Source organism: Myotis yumanensis, unplaced genomic scaffold (genome assembly GCF_028538775.1).
Source record: "Myotis yumanensis isolate MYYU_CA2020_CCGP unplaced genomic scaffold, mMyoYum1.0.hap1 SCAF_2, whole genome shotgun sequence".
In the NCBI taxonomy this organism is placed as follows: domain Eukaryota; kingdom Metazoa; phylum Chordata; class Mammalia; order Chiroptera; family Vespertilionidae; genus Myotis; species Myotis yumanensis.
In genome coordinates this window covers 89,512,254-89,530,119 of record NW_027223753.1, presented here as the reverse complement: position 1 = coordinate 89,530,119, position 17,866 = coordinate 89,512,254, and the positions used below count along the sequence as shown (strand labels likewise).

General features: G+C 46.8%; 1 protein-coding gene across 4 annotated transcripts in view; it reads left to right on the top strand.

The window, feature by feature from the left end:
* RREB1 (ras responsive element binding protein 1) overlaps positions 1–17,866 on the top strand; it is a 147,639-nt gene that overhangs the window by 95,701 nt on the left and 34,072 nt on the right. For all 4 annotated transcript variants that reach the window (XR_011470281.1, XM_070405780.1, XM_070405781.1 and 1 more), the window contains 2 exons: positions 3,293–3,437; positions 3,972–4,108. Coding sequence is in view for 3 of the 4 variants with exons in the window: in XM_070405780.1 (XP_070261881.1) it covers positions 3,293–3,437; positions 3,972–4,108 (282 nt within the window). In the remaining variant the exon portion in view is untranslated. The remainder of the gene's footprint in view (positions 1–3,292; positions 3,438–3,971; positions 4,109–17,866) is intronic.

Below are 17,866 nucleotides of genomic sequence, written 5' to 3'. Positions count from 1 at the left end.
TTCATTGCAATTTATTGGTTCTTAGGGTACATGGAAATTAGATGAATTAGCCCTCTATATAAAACATAAGGGAAAAATAGACCCAAACCTTTTAAAGAAGAGAAAGAGAATTATCTCGTCTGCACCAGCCCTCCTCTCTGTTTTGGCCATGTTCTGCGGCAAAGAAGCCATGACTGGCTCATCATGACGACTCGCCCGACTTGCGGTGAGGGTTCGGGAAGAAATGGACAGCCAGTGCAGCCACTCCTGCTATCCGAGGCCAGAGAAGGATATCATTAACCACAGATCTCAACCAACTCCAGAAATGGTTGGAACTCCCAACCCTGGCAGCTCAGCTATTGCCTGAGTTAAGTTCTTAAATGAACCTGCAGCTGCTGATTACCATGTAGCTGAAAGGATGGATTGGGGACACCCTATGTCTTGGGCATCACCCAGAGATTTAACCCTATAATGGAGTATTAATTGAACTCTGAACCCAGGGCTCCAGCTGAGCACTATGGGAAAATTGGAGTGGGTTGATGTGTTCAGTGGCCTTATATTTCCTACCAGCCCCTCAAGACTGTTGTGATCTGGTCTCCTCTCCCTGTCTTTGACAGGGATGCAGTTCAAGGACAGTCCTAGTTTTTCAGAATAAGACAGAGGCAGTACTGGAGGTGGGGAATGTTCTTGCCTGACCTCGGAGCGTTCACTCCCTGTTGTAATTTTGTTAGCCTTTGCTATCAGCTGCTAGGCCTTGGGCAACAGTCCCTCAAAATGGAAGTATGCAGGTTCAGGTTTGATCCCTAAGAATGCAGCCCATGATCCAGAACCCAGATCCAAAGGCCTGGCCTTTGGAGGTGATTTGGAGGAAAAGCATGGACTCTGGTGTCAGCACACCAAGAACCGTTCTGTCCTAGCTGAGGTCCTGGGTGTGTCAGCCTCTCCACACCTCAACAGCCACATCTGCAAAATGACAGTAATATTCTATGTAACATTCCCACCAGATCCTCACTGAGTACTCACTCTCATCCCTCCTCTTCCTGTCTCTGTGGAAACAGTTGTCGTAAATCCTAAGAACTAGACATGCTAGTATCACCTGATAGAGAGGGCACCCAGTGAACTGCTGACAGTTGTCAGTCTGATTTCATTTTCTCATGGGTTATGGCCTCATGTTCATCTGGAGAGGTAACCTGTCGACTGTTGAAAGGGTATTCATTTTTTAAGTTAATTTTGAGTTACTTATTGAAAGGGTGGTGGGTTTGGTACTAATTCGCATCCCTTAGTGTTATACTTCCTCAGGGCTTAGATGCTATGAAAAAATTCTTTTTACATTTCTAAAGTTGGAATGTACCATCCAATAAACATGGAAAGAAGCTTGTTGGCCTTTCCTTTTTCCATCCAAATACTGATGCTAAGTGGTGGTCTCCTTAAATCCCTGTAGAACAGAACGGGTACTTAGAGGAAGGCTGTTTGTTTTCATGAACTTTCCCAAGGCTTAGGTGACCAAGGACTAATACCAAAGCACCCTTTCCTGATACTCTAAGTGGGCATTATGGTTGGGATTTTTTCCATTCTATGCCGCTGAGTCTCTCTGCTCCACCACACCGATTCCCCTAAGGTCACAGGTTTGGCCTGAACCGCCTTCCTTGAGGCCCATTTCCTTGAAGGTCAGGCCATGTCTAAGCTGCTGGCAGCTGGTTGGGCTGGTGCTCTCTGGGCAGGGGCTAATGTGGGGGCCCCTCCATCTTCTAGAACGTGTCTGTAGAACCAGAACAAGGGAAGTCCGCATCTTACCCCCCACATGCTCAGCAAGGACTCGCAGGTGTCGCAGGGCGGGTGATGTGAGGGAAAGGCATTGTCTTAGCTGTGTCACTGAGTCGGTGGCCCGAGGCCTGTGTTGTGGTGCTCGTGGTTCGAGAACTTCTTCACCTTTGCATCCTCAGCCTGTCTTCCCTGAAGAAGGCACCCCCAAAAGTGAACTGAACTTCTTTTCACAAGTGTGGTAGGATCGTTTATGAAAACTACTGTTCTTCCCATTCCTACCAACGTCTCCGGTACAATAATCCTATAAAGGAGTTACTTATAAAAAGCTGTGGCTGCATTCTGACGTCGGGCACAGTTGAACCTGTCAGAGACAATGGTGGTGGTGGTGATTGTTATCAGAAAGACTAAGCCTTTTATGTCACAGTGCAAGGACATTGAAAGTGGCTCTCTTTATATAATGTCATTCTTTCCCTGTTGGTCTTGATACCTTGTTCTTAGGATGTTTGTTTTAGAACTTGATAAAGTTAGGTCACTATAAATCAGCTATCCATAAAACTCTCTTTTTGGAACCCATAAAACTCTGTATTGTAATATGTATATATATTATGAATATGTAATACTTATATGTATAGTTCTAGTCTCATAGATGTCAGGGTTGCAACATGTAACTTACTCATTTTATTGTCCCAGCTATTCCCATGAGCTATTAATCCATGCAATACCATGAACAACATGGAAAGGCTTTTGGGTCTTAATAAGCATCCCAGATATTTGTTCAGTCACCATTTCCCAAATTTGACCCCAACATCCTTCAGAAAGCAGAAGAGAGAAAATGCAGTACTGGTAGATGGGGGGTGGATCCTGGGGGTCAATATAGAGTGATTACTTGGTTTGTGAACTAGTGGTATCTGGGAATTCTTTTTTTTTTTTTTTTTAAATCCTCACCTGAGGATATTTTTCCATTGAATTTTAGAGAGTGGAAGAGAGAGGGAAAGACAGAGAGAAACATCAATGTGAGAGAAACACATCAATTGGTTGCCTCCTGGATGTGCCCTAACCAGAGTCTGGGTTTAGAAGGAGCCTGCAGCCTAGGTACGTGCCTTTGACCAGACTTGAACCCAGAACCCTTTGGTTTGCAGGCTGACACTCTATTCACTGAGCCAAACCGGCCAGGGCTCTTGGAATTCTGTAGTCTGTAGAATTATGTGTCCTAAAATAGTCCATTTTGCCTGAATAAGAACAGGTCATCAGATACTTTGCTTTCGTCTCATTGGTGCCAGTGAAGTTCATGAATGTCTCCCAACAGACAGCAAGGTATTAAGTGACATTTTTTGGATAGCAGTTGCAAGAGACTTAAGAGGGTTCAAGGAGGGTTCAGGGAGGTTAAAAAGAGAGAAGTCACTGTATAAGTTATACGTCATATCTCTTAAGAACATTTACCAATGTCTAAATATAAAACATTTAAAAGAAATAAATCAATGCATTTCTTTTTTGCTAAATCACATTGTGTGTGTGTGTGTGTGTGTGTGTGTGTGTGTGTGCTTTCCAGACATATGAAGATTCACGAGAAGGACCCGAACAGTGCTACTGCTGCAGCCCCGCCATCCCCACTGAAGCGTAGGCGGCTGTCCTCCAAAAGGAAACTGAGTCATGATGCCGAGTCGGAGAAAGAAGACCCAGCGCCTGCTAAAAAGGTCCTCTCTGCTCCCAGCCCCGATGTGCCTAACCATGGGACTCTTGGTAGAAACACACCTAGTCTTTATTTTTGCGGGGGAGGGGGGCGGCGTGGCGGGGGCGCTGGTCTGTGCTTCCCACGCTGTGTAAGGTGTCTACCGAAGAGGGCGTGTGTGCTTCCTCTGTGGAGCCCCTGGAGCCCATAAGGAAAGGGAGAGCCCGTTCCATTGCTCCTCTGCTTGTTTTTTTCCAGCTAGAATGGCAGCTGCCTCAGTGTTAGGGATTTTTACTCCCAGTGCCTGTCAAGCGCTAGGTGCTTTATAAATACGTGTTGAATGGATGAGTGGCTGAGGGTGGATGGGTGGGTGGGTGGATGTTACATTTGGTGAGTGTTTGTTTGTTGCATGAGTGAAGGACTGGTCAGGTGCATCCTAAATATCCAGGAGGTGGCCCCCTTTCCTTTTCGATGGCCTCTGGACCAAGTGTTGGCAACGCCTCAGATGCCAGCCCATGTGGGAAGCCTCCTTCGTGATTTCTTTTTCCTCTCCCCTAAGATGGTGGAAGATGGGCAGTCAGGTGACTTGGAGAAGAAGGCAGATGAAGTGTTCCACTGCCCAGTGTGTTTCAAGGAGTTTGTTTGCAAGTATGGACTGGAGAGCCACATGGAGACCCACTCAGATAACCCACTAAGGTAGGAGGAAGGGTGGAATATGCCTGCCCTCAGAGCTCTTTCCCATCCCTATTACTACATACCGGGCTGAAATGATTTCACCTGGGTATGATGATGCTAGTAAGGCCATTAAAAATGGTGTGTGAGCCCAGCGGTGTGGGTCAGTGATTGAGCATCGACCTATGAACCAGGAGGTCATGGTTCAATTCCTGGTCAGGGCACATGCCCAGATTGCGGGCTCGATCCCCAGTGGGGGAAGTGCAGGAGGCACTTGATCAATGATTCTCTCTCATCATTGGTGTTTCCCTCTCCATTCCTCTCTAAAATCAATTCAAAAAAAATATTAAAAAAGAATGGTGTGTGACGTCAGGCTGAAAGGTGTTAGAGCAGCGGTTCTCAACCTGTGGGTCGAGACCCCTTTGGGGGTCGAACGACCCTTTCACAGGGGTTGCCTAAGACCATCGGAAAACACATATATAATTACATATTGTTTTTGTGGTTAATCACTATGCTTTAATTATGTTCAATTTGTAACAATGAAAATACATCCTGCATATCAGATATTTACATTACGATTCATAACAGTAGCAAAGTTACAGTTATGAAGTAGCAATGAAAATAATTTTATGGTTGGGGGTCACCACAACATGAGGAACTGTATTAAAGGGTCGCGGCATTAGGAAGGTTGAGAACCACTGTGTTAGAGAGAAGGTGCCGTGCTTACTGAGGTTCCCTACGTCCTTCACTCCTGGGAGGCCCGTGCACAGGCGTCTCCTCACAGCTTTTAGGCAGCAGACCCACTGTCGTCACAGAAGGTGTTGCAGCCCAGATGACGTTAGCTGTGCAGGAGTGTGCGGTGCGGGCAGGAGAGGCTGAGCAGGTGCTGTAGGTGCAGGTAGGGGGGACTGGACTGACGGTAGCACAGGACACGAAGAATGCGTTTTGGTGTGAGACCAAGTTCAACTTCGTGCGACATTTGACCTAAAGTGAAGCCCGTCCCAGAGAAACAGTGATGGGTGATAGTCCTGCTGGTCAGCCTCAAGGTTAGGTCTCCCCGCCCTCCCTCGCAGAAAGTGCACATGCTAATACGACTTCCAGCAGAATTTGGGGTTGTGGGGGGCGGGGCACTCAGCTTTCTTTCCCAACCTTCCCTGAGAATTTTCATCCGGTAGAAAGCCCTGTGTTCTTAGTGAGCAGATAGGCTTGGAACCTTTTCCTATGCAGCTGTCACTTTTTAAATTTGTAAGCATTGGAATCAACTCGGTGCCAGGGGGAGCCTCTGGTGCCGTGTGCCGCTGGAAAGTTGCGTGTATGCCAGGGTCACCCAGGGCAGGTGTCCGCATGCAGGGCTGTGGCTTCGGGTTTCAGGAGACGTGGGGGTTGTGGAAATCTGGACGTCTGTGTATGGACCACATTGCCTTCCTGAGATACGTGTTTGGTTGTGACTGAGGAGTGAAGGGGTCTGAACAAGCCGGACTTTTGTGTTGAGGGAAAGTCTAATTAATAGTATGGTAACATAAAGCTGTGTCAGGTATCATTATCGTTAATCACATTAGCTTGACATTTTTTCATTAGGGGAAAAAGGGATTTATGACAAGTTTAAACTGCTGAGCAATTGAAGTGCTATAAAATGTCCCTCCATAACTCCCCCATTTTGAGAAATTGCATGACGCGTGGAGTGGTCAACCCCTGGGTCCCACTCCTGTCTGCTCACAGGGGACTTGACCAGCTGCATCTGAACCTTGACGGAGAGCTGACCAGACGACCCCTGCGGGCCCTTTCAGGCCTTCAGTTCTGTGAAGCTGAAACCTGTCTCTAACAGTTGTTCTTTGTCTACCAAGAAACAGCATTTGACTCTTTTATAAGCCCTGTAGTTCTGAGAGATTCAGGAACTTGACTTCGAGGTTTTATTAACATCCACAGCATTCCCAGGATGTGGGCTTGTGGTGGGTGGTGAATATTGAATTAGCTCTCCAGACTGAGGACCTGAGCAAACAGAGGTGAAGTTACCTGAAGTCACATGGCAAGTCGTGGGCAGGGGCAGTAATAGCCGTGGGACCCCCAAATCCTGTCACTGCAAAGTAAACACACTGCTAGTCTCCGAGTCCCTACATGTTTTGTTTCACTTCATGCTTTATTCTGTGTTTCGATATCATTAGGAACTACCCACTTGCCCCCTTCTGTGTAATTCTGCCCTGCAGGGAACATAACTTGAGTCTCAGTAGAGATTGTGGGTGGCTGGAGCCCGCACAGTGTGTAGCCGTGATAAAGACCAGGTGTCCCCTTCTTAAATGCCGGCCTGCACCAGGGTGTGGGTTCTCCTGACGGAGCCTTCTAGACAAGCAGCTTCTCCAGGGCAGGCTGGGCTTGCTGCTCAGAGAGGCTGGAATGGGAAATGCACTGGACACGGTGGTTCTGTTCTGCACGATTCAGAGGGTAATACACTCACCGTGACGCCAGGGCCACCGATGGGCTGTGATGTTGAACCTCAAGTCCTGCCTGTTTTCATTCCCTACTCAGGTGTAATACCCTTTGTTTGGTGAGGGCTTGACTGGAGAAGTTTTGTAGCCTGGCAGGGACTCAACCCCTCCTGGAAGCCCTCCCTCCCACCGGAGCCCCGGCATGCTGCACCCACAGTGCCCAGCAATGGCCATAAGAAGGGCTTGCCTTGCTTCCATTTGTGGGACAACCAGGCCATGCCCTGTCTAGCGGCTGTTGCTAGTTGGGGTGGGGCTTGTGTCTGGAAACCAAAAGGAGCTGATTACAGAACATAGTTAATTTCCCTTTTCTCCTCACTGCTCTGCCTTTCCACATAATAGCCTGCTATCAAGGAGACCATGGGGGCAGGCAGGAGCCAGCAGGGCCCAGCCAGGCAGTGAACTGTGACAGTAGCTAGTGGGAGAAATTGCTTGTTAACCCAGAGCTAAAATAGGCACCAACTCCATTTGCAAACACCAAAGGCAGCAGAACCACAGTGGGATAGATGCTACCAGTTTAGACAGAAAGTTTATAACTCAAAACAGCTGTTGGTTTCTCTTCTCTCCTGCCTTTACCCCCACCCCCACTGGAAAGATGCTTGTTGTTTCTTAATAAAAAAATGTTGGAAATCTAAACTCATATAAACGCTGAGGCCATTGTCCTCCACTCCCCTGTGTTTCAAATTAACGAAGTGTCAGTATAGAAAGACAGGAAGACATGAGGCTGCTTGTAGTGATTCTAGCTCTGGCTGGTTATTGCCTGGGCCCTGTGACTAGCAGTAAACCGGCCCTCTATGGGGCTCCCAGACAAGAAGTGTGGGGCTTCCGGAGACCTGGCATTTGGAATCGGAGGTGATGCGCAAGAGTGTTCAGCGAGCAGGTGGATGGAAAAAGGACATCCCTGTGTGAGGATGTTTCAGGGTGTTCAATTTCTTACTTGGTTATAAGAATAGAACAGAGTAACAGGCCGTACACTTCCACGAATAAAGTTAGCTGAGAGGGAAGTGCAGCTCCGTGCCCACAGGTAGGAAAAGAGCTATGAATATCATTTTAAATTTTCTAGTAGCCACGTTTTAAAAAAATAAAAAAGAAACAGGTGAAATTGATCATGCTTTGTTGATTATACCAATACAGTGGGGCCTTGACTTAGGAGTTTAATTGGTTCCGAGACCGAGCTCGTTAAGGAGCTCATTAACTCAAATTACTCTGTCAACTCAATGCAAAAAATCGGCTGAGAGACAGCTGGTATCTCAAAAAACTCGTTAGTCGGGACGCTCGTAAGTCAAGGCCCCACTGTATGTCCAAAATATAATGTCAACATAAGTACAATATAAAAATTGTCAGTGATAGGTCTTAGTTTCTTGTCTATGTACCAAGTCTTTGCAGTCCACAGGGTGCGGTATGATCACAGCCCATCTCAGTTTAAGCAGGCGTGTTTCAAGTTCCCAGCAACCACCTCACAGGTGCAGGCCTAGGATAAGCCCACCGATAGCAGGGATGGTGCCACGGCAGCGGCTTTGCTTTGTTGGCCCCTGGTCTTGTGTCTGAATGACTTATGTCTGGCTGTCTGGGGCTGGGCCCGGACCAGTGACAGCTGGGTGGTCACCATGGTGATGCGGCTGCAGCTTGGGGCACAATCTGGCAAGTTATTGTACGATCTTGCATGGCTTCTTCCTTTTTTTTTTTTTAATTGATTTCAGAGAGGAAAGGAGAGAGAGAAACATCAATGAGGAGAGAGAATCATTGATTGGCTGCCTCCTGCACGCCCCCTACTGGGGAGGATCGAGCCTGCAACCTGGGCATGTGCCCCTGACTGGAATCAAACCTGGGACCTTTTAGTCTGCAGGCTGACACTCTATCCACTGAGCCAAACCAGCTAGGGCTTACATGGCTTCTTGATTGAAAGAAATCAGGTAATAAATGATTTTTCAATCATTTTAGCATATGATTGAGTGCTTATTATATTTCAGGCGATTGACTAGACTTGAGAATAAAAACAGTGATGTTGGAGATAGGACCCCTCAAGGGCTTTTAGAAAGTAAATGAGCAGTAAAAAAAGCAAAGGGGACAGACTCAGGGCCCGAGGGGCATGGTGCCCGTTGTTCAAGCAGAGGGAGCTGACCCCGCTGGGTGACGCTTCCCTGGGCATTTCACATCAGGTGTGGTAGTGCTCCCCGCAACCCTCTGCTGGAGGCCCTCCTCCATTGAGTGGGTATGGCCTTGGTTGTCTGTGAGGTGATTTCACATTTGAAGGCAGTGCCCTCAAATCCCTGTCAGGGAATAGTCCACGGGAGCCCAAGGGGGCTCCGACAGGCAGGATGTGGGCGGGGAGGGGAGTGCTGCTGTAGGTGTTGATGGGCTGGGCCCTCCTCGTCTTGGCAGTGGAGAGGTGCCAGAACCTTCTTTCCTGGGATTCTGAAGTGTTCCAAAGAGTGTTCCACTCCCTTTACTGCACACACACACGCACACACACCCATGGCCTGCAGGAAGGCCTTCAGACGCATTCAATGGCGTTGGTCCCACACTTGTTACATGCTATTCTAAAAACAGGGAAAGGGATAACAAAATATTGGTCAGCATTTTGTATTTGAGTCTCAGGAGTCTGAGGCTCGGCCCGTTGGAACAGGTTTAAAATGATTTTGGTGGCAAGGTTAGAGGGGAGGACACTTCCCTTCTTCCCTCCTCCTTCCCAGCGGGCCTAGAAGCTGGAGGCACCTTTGTCAGGACTGCCCCCTCTCCACCCTGCCCCAGGATCTTCTCTATGACTTGGGCTGTGCCGGGCAGGGATAGCCACCGGCTTCTGGGCTCACCCGACCCTAGATCTGCCTGGGCTTCATGCCACACTGGTTTGGTTGAACAGTCTAAGCAGGGTGTTGGGACGCGGTGTGCAGCCTGGAGGATTCCTGGGTGTAGGCAGGGCAGGCTGCCGCCCACTGCTGGCTAGGGCCCTGTCACAGGGCCTGCACTGTTGCTCCCAGCAACCGAGAGAGATTAGTGCAGCTGTTGGATGTCAGTTCTCAGCTGGGACAGGACTGGAGGGGAGAGTGGGCTCAAGGGGAGAGGAATGTCTGAGCCGGGCAGGACTCCGAGGAGAGGTTGTTTGCACTTAGCCTTCTTGCCTCCCGAGACAGAGCAGGAAAAATGAAGCATGAAATCCCTTTAAAAAAGAATGTCAGTCTCTCGATTAAAACACTGTAATGAGCAAGAAATCCAGTATCTCAGGAAATTGGCCTGGGTGAGCAGCAGCCTTCTTAGCTAGGTTTTTACAGGTTCTGATGTCAGGGCCTGGGCCTTCTGGCTGCTTGCGAGTGTTAGTGCTAAGAAGGGCTCCCATTGGAGCCGCTGTCCAGTGGCATGGGTTGTAGAAGGAGCTGGGCTCCTGCAAATAACTGTCTTCGGAACTGACAGTGTAACAGAGTTGCAAGAAGGAATTAAGCCATTGGCTCCATCCTAGCTGCCTGGCAGCTCTGTAGCCTCCAGCAAGTTGAGACTCAGTTTTTCCATCTGCAAAATGAATTTCAGGACTGATGTGAAGGGGAAGAGGACAATCCACATTCCATTATATTGTAACGAATGCTGGATGAACATTTACCTCTGATACTATATTTAGAATATGTCATTTCTAGTATTTTAAACCTTACAACATTTACAGTTATGGTTTTGTAACACTCTTTGGGTACCTCATCCAATGACATTAAGGAATGAAATTCCGGAACTTCTCCCAGGTACTGCTTACTTGACAGAGAACATGAAAGCAGATTGTCCTTTATTTATTACTAGAGGCCCAGTGCACGAAATTCGTGCATGGGTAGGGTCCCTAGGTCTGGCAGGCAATCAGGGCCAATTGGTGCCTTCCTTCCCCCTGCTGCCGGCTGCCGGCCAGGGCCTTACCTCATTCAGCACTGCCCCCTGGTGGTCAGCACACATCATAGCGAGTGGTCAAACTCCTGGTTGGTTGAACGCATGGTAGGTTGAACTCCAGAGGGGGCAATTTGCATATTAGCCTTTTATTATATAGGATTATAAAGATCCTCTTTTATTTAATTTTGCTTTTGTAAATATTGGGAAAACTGAGTGGCTATTTAGTAAATTGGGTTTGAGTCCTAACAACGAAATTTTGTAATACACCTGTGCCGAGAGCCACATACTTAAAAGCTTGAAGGGACTTGATACCTTTAAATAATAGAGCCACACATCATTTTCCTTGGATTATTGGAGAAACCTGAGATGCTAAAGAAATTACCTGATATTTGAAATTTACCAAAGCATTTCTCTGAAAATACATTTAGTATAGGGAAATAATATTTTTTTTACCCTTTCTTGATGATGGGTTCACCCATCTGTCTGTTACCTGACACAATGGTAGAATTGAAAGTCGAATGCCTGTGGTTTATTGCTTTGGGCTACTTTGAAGCTTTTTTGTTAACTCCAGGATTTTCCTCTTGTTCTGGAGAGTTAAGGTCACCAGATGAATAAAATATTATCGTAGCAAGCACTGAGAGGAGCTAATCCTAAAATTGTTTAGCTACAAGGTTTATTTATTTTTTTAGCCTTACTTTTCATTTCTGTAAATCCCATTGCTGATAAATTTGCCTTCAGGCCTGACTCTTAATCATTGATGTGCAAACGTGCTTCCTGCCCATTTTGGGTGTTTGGGGAAGGTTGTTTAGAAGCTTGTTAGTGGGCCCTGGCCGGTGGCTCAGTTGGTTGGAGCATCGTCCCTGCACACCAAAAGATTGTGGGTGCATACAAGAGGCAACTGATGGATGTTTCTCTATCTCCCTTCCCCTCTCTCTTAAAAAAAAAAAATCAGTAAACTGGAACATATTTTAAGAAAATAGTTTCTTGCTATCATACTTCTAATATCCCTGTCATATTAAAAACAAAAACCAAACAAAAAAAAAAATCAAGAAGCTTGTTAGTGGTTATCAGTGTTGATACCTTTACTGGTGATAGTTGTTCCTGATAAGTGCCTGTTAGCCCTACTGCAAGACTGCTGGCTCTGCTCAGGGCTTCTTGTACCCACACTCCTTACACAGAATGCCAGACCATGACACCACATGGGTCACACTGCATTTCTACCCAGGGAGGAGCTAATCCCAAAATTCTTTAGCCACAAGGTTTGTTTTTTTAAAAAAAGCCTTATTTTTTTTATTTCTGTAAATCCCATTGCTCAGAATTATGCAGTGTTCTTATTTTTTAATATATTTTTTATTGTTGATAGTATTATAGAAACCTTCCATTTTCTCCCCTTTTCCGCCCCTCCCCCTGTCTCTCCATCTCCAGGTCTTCACCACCCTATTGCCTGTGTGCTGTGTTCTTAGAAGAAAAGAAAAGAAAAAGAACAGATACCATAGTGCCCTGCCTCATTAAGCAAGCTGTGGTACATGTCAGCTCTCAATTCAATGAGTTTAAAATTTTAACTTTTTTCTTTTTAAGACTAGTTGGGGACCTGGCTATGAACAAGAATATCATTTATTTGCCATAAAGTCCTTTGAGAATGACAAGGACAAACCTCAGCTAACTAAGGCGAGTACTTCCTTGGCCTACAGTGCTGGCTGTTGCAGCCCTTCCCTTGCTGTGCTGTCCCTCTGCCTGTGGCAGCCGGGGCAGGGCTTGGGCACTGGCTGGCGGTCCAGGTCTCTCCATGGTTTCAGGACCCTGCCAGTTCACTGTTCTTGTGGGAATCAGACATCTTTACCATGTTAACAATGTGCTCTTTCTAGCCTGGCCAATGCCAGGGTCAGAGCCAGTGTGCTGTGGGATTTTGCTTAGTTTGTTTGATTTCCAAAAGAGAAGGGACAAGAAGGGCTAAAGTATGAATTGAAGGCTCTCTGGGATCATGGTGCCTCCCTCCAGCTGCCAGCATTGGGAGCCCTCAATCCTGCCATACCAGGGGCCACAGTGGAAACTGGGCTCACCTACCCCCTCACCCCACATGCTTCCCTGGGGGCACTTGCCTGCCCTGGGACCCCCCCACCTCAGCCCTCTCCTATGTGTGCTTCACACCTACCCATGCCCTTCAGTGACATTACAAGTGGTGCTAAGGGAGAGAGAAGTTGCAAGCAGCTGCAACCCTCTGCTGTTCAAGAGAGCTCAACTCTGCATACCCCTGACACTATAGCTCCTCCTTTCCACACACCTCTAACAGAGCTGCTAAACCCCTGCCCTGGTCAGAGGATCCTCCTCGAGGAATGGGGGATGCTGAAATCTACTCCAGTATTCTAAATTAAGTTTCATACTCTCTTATAGAGGCATTTGCTAACGTGCTAGAGTTCAGGTGTTTTCTGGGTAAATAGGCTCTGGTGAGGTGCCTTAGGGTACAGAAACACTGTGTCTGTGAATAGAATGATGGGCGTTCACATACAGGTGATCCTCCTTTTATAAGTTGAGGACATGTGAGCTTTCATCCCTGTGTGACACTTGGAATCTAATCTCACCTTTACTTAAATTGTCCTTTGAGGTTTTTCCACTGTTGGATTTTTGTTTTCCTTGGAGTACCTATTTCTGTGTGAGATTTAAAAAGGAAGGAAGCAGGTTTGTTTTTAGAAGAGTTGATGGAGTTCTGTTAGCTTGTTTAAATCCTACAACTAGATACACTTTCTCCCAAATTCATTTGTCCTACTGAGAGCATAGTTTCCATTTTGGAAAAGTTACCCTCACTTGCCTATGTAGGGCCATCTCTGCTACCAGATGATCAGAAACAGCTTCGTGGGTTTGTAAAACTTCCCTCTGGCACATTGTCAAAATCACTTGCAAAATAGAATCGTCCTACAGCCTCCCTTCTCCTAGGACTCTAAGTACAGTTCTACTCCATCTACATACTTTGCAGTCGTGCTGTTCACAAGTTCCTGGCAGAGTTGAGAGATCCCCTAAAGTAGGGGTAAGGGAAGAGTTGGGGGAAACCACTTGACCAATGGCTGTGGCTTTAATGAAGACTGACAAGCCCAAGTGAGGTTAGCAAATACCCCAGGAATCATGCCTGCGCCAGCTCTGCATCCAACATCATCAGCATCGCTTACAAATTTACAATGACCTTCATTGTCCTTGAAGAGCTGCTTAGAAACAAAGTTGCAGGGCATTCTTCCTGGGAGGGCTGGTTGAATGGGTGTCTCTGGCTAACAAAGGCCGATCCAAATGTCCTGGGTGATGGGTTTCCACACTGGTTTTATTTAGGTCTGTCACCAGGTGCCGAGTGTGAGGGGGAGGCAGTGTTTCTCTGTGGCTGTTTTTTTCTTCCTTTAACCAGCGTCTCGAAGTACTTCTGGTTTCAAAGCAGATTTTTTTTCTCTGCCACTTTCAAGCAGCTTGTTTGTGAGATGACATTCTATATCTTTTCAGAAGTGAAACCGGAGCCCCTTGGTTGAAATCCCATGAAAACAGAGGTGTGAACCTGTAGATCCAGGGCCTTATTTAGATGTTGTTAGAAGACTCTGAGTGTGTGCAGGCTCCTCTGCATGAGCTTTGGCTCCAGGAGGGTGGGGGAGTGGTGAGGAAGCAGGTATTGTAGGTAGGACAGAGGCTGACCACAAAGAACACATGCCTCTCCCCAGGAGTCTCAAAATGAAACAGAAGTAGCAGAGAATATTATGAAGTTCTCAAGAGAGAACACACCCTTTTGAAATTAAAATTCCATTTTTCCTGAATTTTCTGTTTGCTCTGATTGCCAGGAAATGAGCGGTTCCTGATTTTTTTTTTTTTTAATGTTCCTAGCAATACGAAATAATGGTTAAGTTTGTAATACTGCCTTGCGGTTTTTCAAGGATTTTATTATCTGTTATTCATCCTAGCTCTAAAGATCCCCATCATACACAGGAGAAAATAAACAAGCTTGGAGAAGAAAGGTGAAAGACCTCTCACAGGCCTATAGCTTATAGAGTGATCTTACAGGTTCAAGATCCTCTCACTTAATTCTCACTGTAATTTGTTTTTCATAGTTGTCTAACTCTTAGTCACCTTGTGTGCTTGTTCACATACAGATTCCTAGGCCTATGCTCTCCTTATTTGGATTATGGTTTCTTAAGAAGGTCCTGAGGAGATTCATATCTCAGGCATGTTTGGAAAATTTTACATAGGCAGCTAAAATGCAGATAAAGTAAATTCTACAAGGCCACTGAACTTCCCCGCCCAGTGCCTCTGGTCCCTGGGCCCATCCCCCCACTGTTCCACAGCTGCCTTCCACAGAGGACACAGAGCTGTGGATGGCACTGGTTTATTCTGCCATGAGTTCATTGAGCACCTACTATGTGTGAACCTCTGTCCTAGAAGCCAGGAACAGGAGGGATTATAAACTGAATTAGAGGCCCAGTGCACAAAATTTATGCACTAGGGGGTGGAGGGGGCGTCCCTCATCCCAGCCTGCACCCTCTCGCAGTCCAGGAGCCCTCTGGGGAAGTCCAACTGATGCGGGGAGCGGGCGTTAAGCCGGCAGTCGGACATCCTCAAAACTGCTGCGAATGCAGGAGAGGCTCCCGCCACCGCCACTGTGCTCGCCAGCTGTGAGCCCAGCTTCTGGCTGAGAGACACTCCCCCTGTGGGAGCACACTGACCATCAGGGGGCAGCTTCTATGTTGAGCATCTGCCCCCTGGTGGTCATTCTGCTGTTTGGTCAATTTGCATATTAGTCTTTTATTATATAGGACTAGTGGCCCGGTGCACAAAATTCGTGCATGCAGAGGGGGTGGGGGTCCCTCAGCACAGCCTGCACCCTCTCCAATTGAGGACCCATTGGGGGATGTCCGACTGCCAGTTAAGGCCCAATCCTTCCTAACTGCTCGCCTGCCTGCCTGATCACCCCTAACCTCTCTGCCTGCCTGCCTGATCTCCCCTAACTGCCTCTGCCTGCCTGATCACCCCCAACTGCCCTCCCCTGCAGGCCTGATCTCGCCCCCAAATGCCCTCCTCTTCTAGCCAATTTGGTTCTGATTGGTTGATTTCTATGCCAGTCAGCGTCAAAAGCTCTGCCTCCTAGGCAGCCATTGGCTCCTCACAGCACCCAGATTTGGTTCTGATCAGTCAGTTCCTATGCCAGTCAACATCAAAAGCTCTGCCTCCTAGACAGCCATTGGTTCTTAACAGCACCCACATTTGGTTCTGATTGGGCGGCTCCTATGTCAATCAATGTCAAAAGCTCCGCCTCCTAGGCAGCTATTAGTTCCTCATAGCACCCAGATTCTGTTCTGATTGGTTGGTTCCTATGCCAGTCGGCGTCTCTGGGTCTATCAATGGGGCCTGATAAGAAAGGCCGGGCTGATAAGCAGCCCCAGTGGAGGCCTGGAGAGAAATGGAGGCGTGGCTGCTGGCCAGACTGGGAGAGAAAGAGAGAGGTGAGTGCTGATCAAAAGCTGCCACAGAGGCAACGGATCAGTCCCTTCTTCTCTCTTCAGGCCTCTCTCTGGCCCTGATTCACAGCCCCCTCAACAGTCAGTGCTGGGGCACCGCACCTGCAGCGGAAGCAGTCTGCGCTGGATTGCCACACCCAGCACTGACTGCAGGACTGACTTCCGGTTGGTCAAGCCTCGGTCATGACAGGTCGTTACGACCCAGGGTTTTTATATATTAGGATAAGAGACTAGAGCAGTGGTTCTCAACCTTGGCTGCACATTAGAATCACCTGGGAATCTTTTTAAAATCCTGATTTCTGGGCCTCATCCTCCGGAAATTCTGTTTCTTTGTTACTAATGTTGTGGCCTCACCCCATAACAAAGAAACAGAATTTCCGGAGGATGGGACCCAGAAATCAGGATTTTAAAAAGATTCCCAAGTGATTCTAATGTGCAGCCAAGGTTGAGAACCACTGGACTAGAGAAAGGGTGTCATTAATTGCTATAATAAAAGTGCAGCAAATTCTGATTGCCCTATTAAAAGAGACTGTCCATTGCTTTGTTTTGTTTTGATATATTTTTATTGATTTCAGAGAGGAAGGGAGAGGGAGAGAGGGATAGAAAATCAATGATGAGAGAGTCGTTGATCGGCTGCCTCCTGCACGCCCCCCCCCCCCCCCCCCCCTTAAGGATTGATCCCACAGCCCAGGCATGTGCCCCAACCTGGAATCAAATCATGACCTCCTGGTACATAGGTCAACACTCATCCACTGAGCCACGCCAGCTGGGCTGTCCATTGTTTTTTTTTGTTTTTTTTAATAAAACCTGCTTATGTTGCCTCTTACATTGAATATTCATGGCCAATAGGTGTGCGCTGGTGTAGTAGTCTCAAACGTGGAGGGTGTTCAGAAAGATCTCTTAAGGTATAAGAAAAAAATAGAACTTTTTTATCTCACCCTTTAAATTTTTCTGTTTTTACATTTTATAATGTACCTGACATATATACGTGCAAATATATGTACAGTAGGTCCTCGGGTTACGTCAGAGATCCATTCCTATGGCACCACATAACTCGATTTTCGCCATAAGTCGGAACCCACCTACATAAGCACCTACGTCACTCACATGGAGTACGTAAACAGCAGTAATGAAGTGAAACAGTAAAAAAAATTTAAAAGATAACAATTCCTGACCTTTACTTGTGGTAAATAAATAATAAAAAACATAAAGCACATATGTACATACGTCGAAATAACGGAACTTTTTTTTTTTATAAATGGGAGATCGTGACATAACCACAAAACGACGTACATCGAGTCCAACATAACCCAAGGACTGTGTGTTTATGTAGATACGCATCGTACATATTTCTCAGTTAAACAATAAATAGATATGAGATGCATGCTCAAAAATGTCTTAATTAGCCCTAACCGGTTTGGCTTAGTGGATTGAGCGATGGCCTGCAGACTTAAGGGTCCCAGGTTCGATTTTGGTCAAGGGCACGTGCCCAGTTGTGGGCTCCATCCCCAATGGGGGGCATGCAGAAGGTAGCTGATCAATGATTCTCTCTCATCATTGATGTTTCTATCTCTCTCTCCCTCCCTCTCCCTTCCTCTCTGAAATCAATAAAAATATATATTTTTTTAAATGTCTTAATTATAAGGTGTTGTATGGTTCACAGAGTTTGCAGCCCACCTCTCAGGTCCACATACTCACCTTTCACAGTTGACTTGTATGCTACCAAGAGTCAGTATTATTTCTTCCCAACCTGTTTGTTTCAGCAATACTTGTAATTATTTGCTATAATTTCATTACATTTTATATGAACCAGTGAAATATTGTTTTTTAAAAAAGAATAGTCTATCCCTGGCTGGGTGGCTCAGTTGGTTAGAGCATGATCCTGTACACTGAAAGGTTTCAATTCCCAGTTGGGGTGTGTACAGGAGGCAACCAGTCAGTGTTTCTCTCTCACATCAATG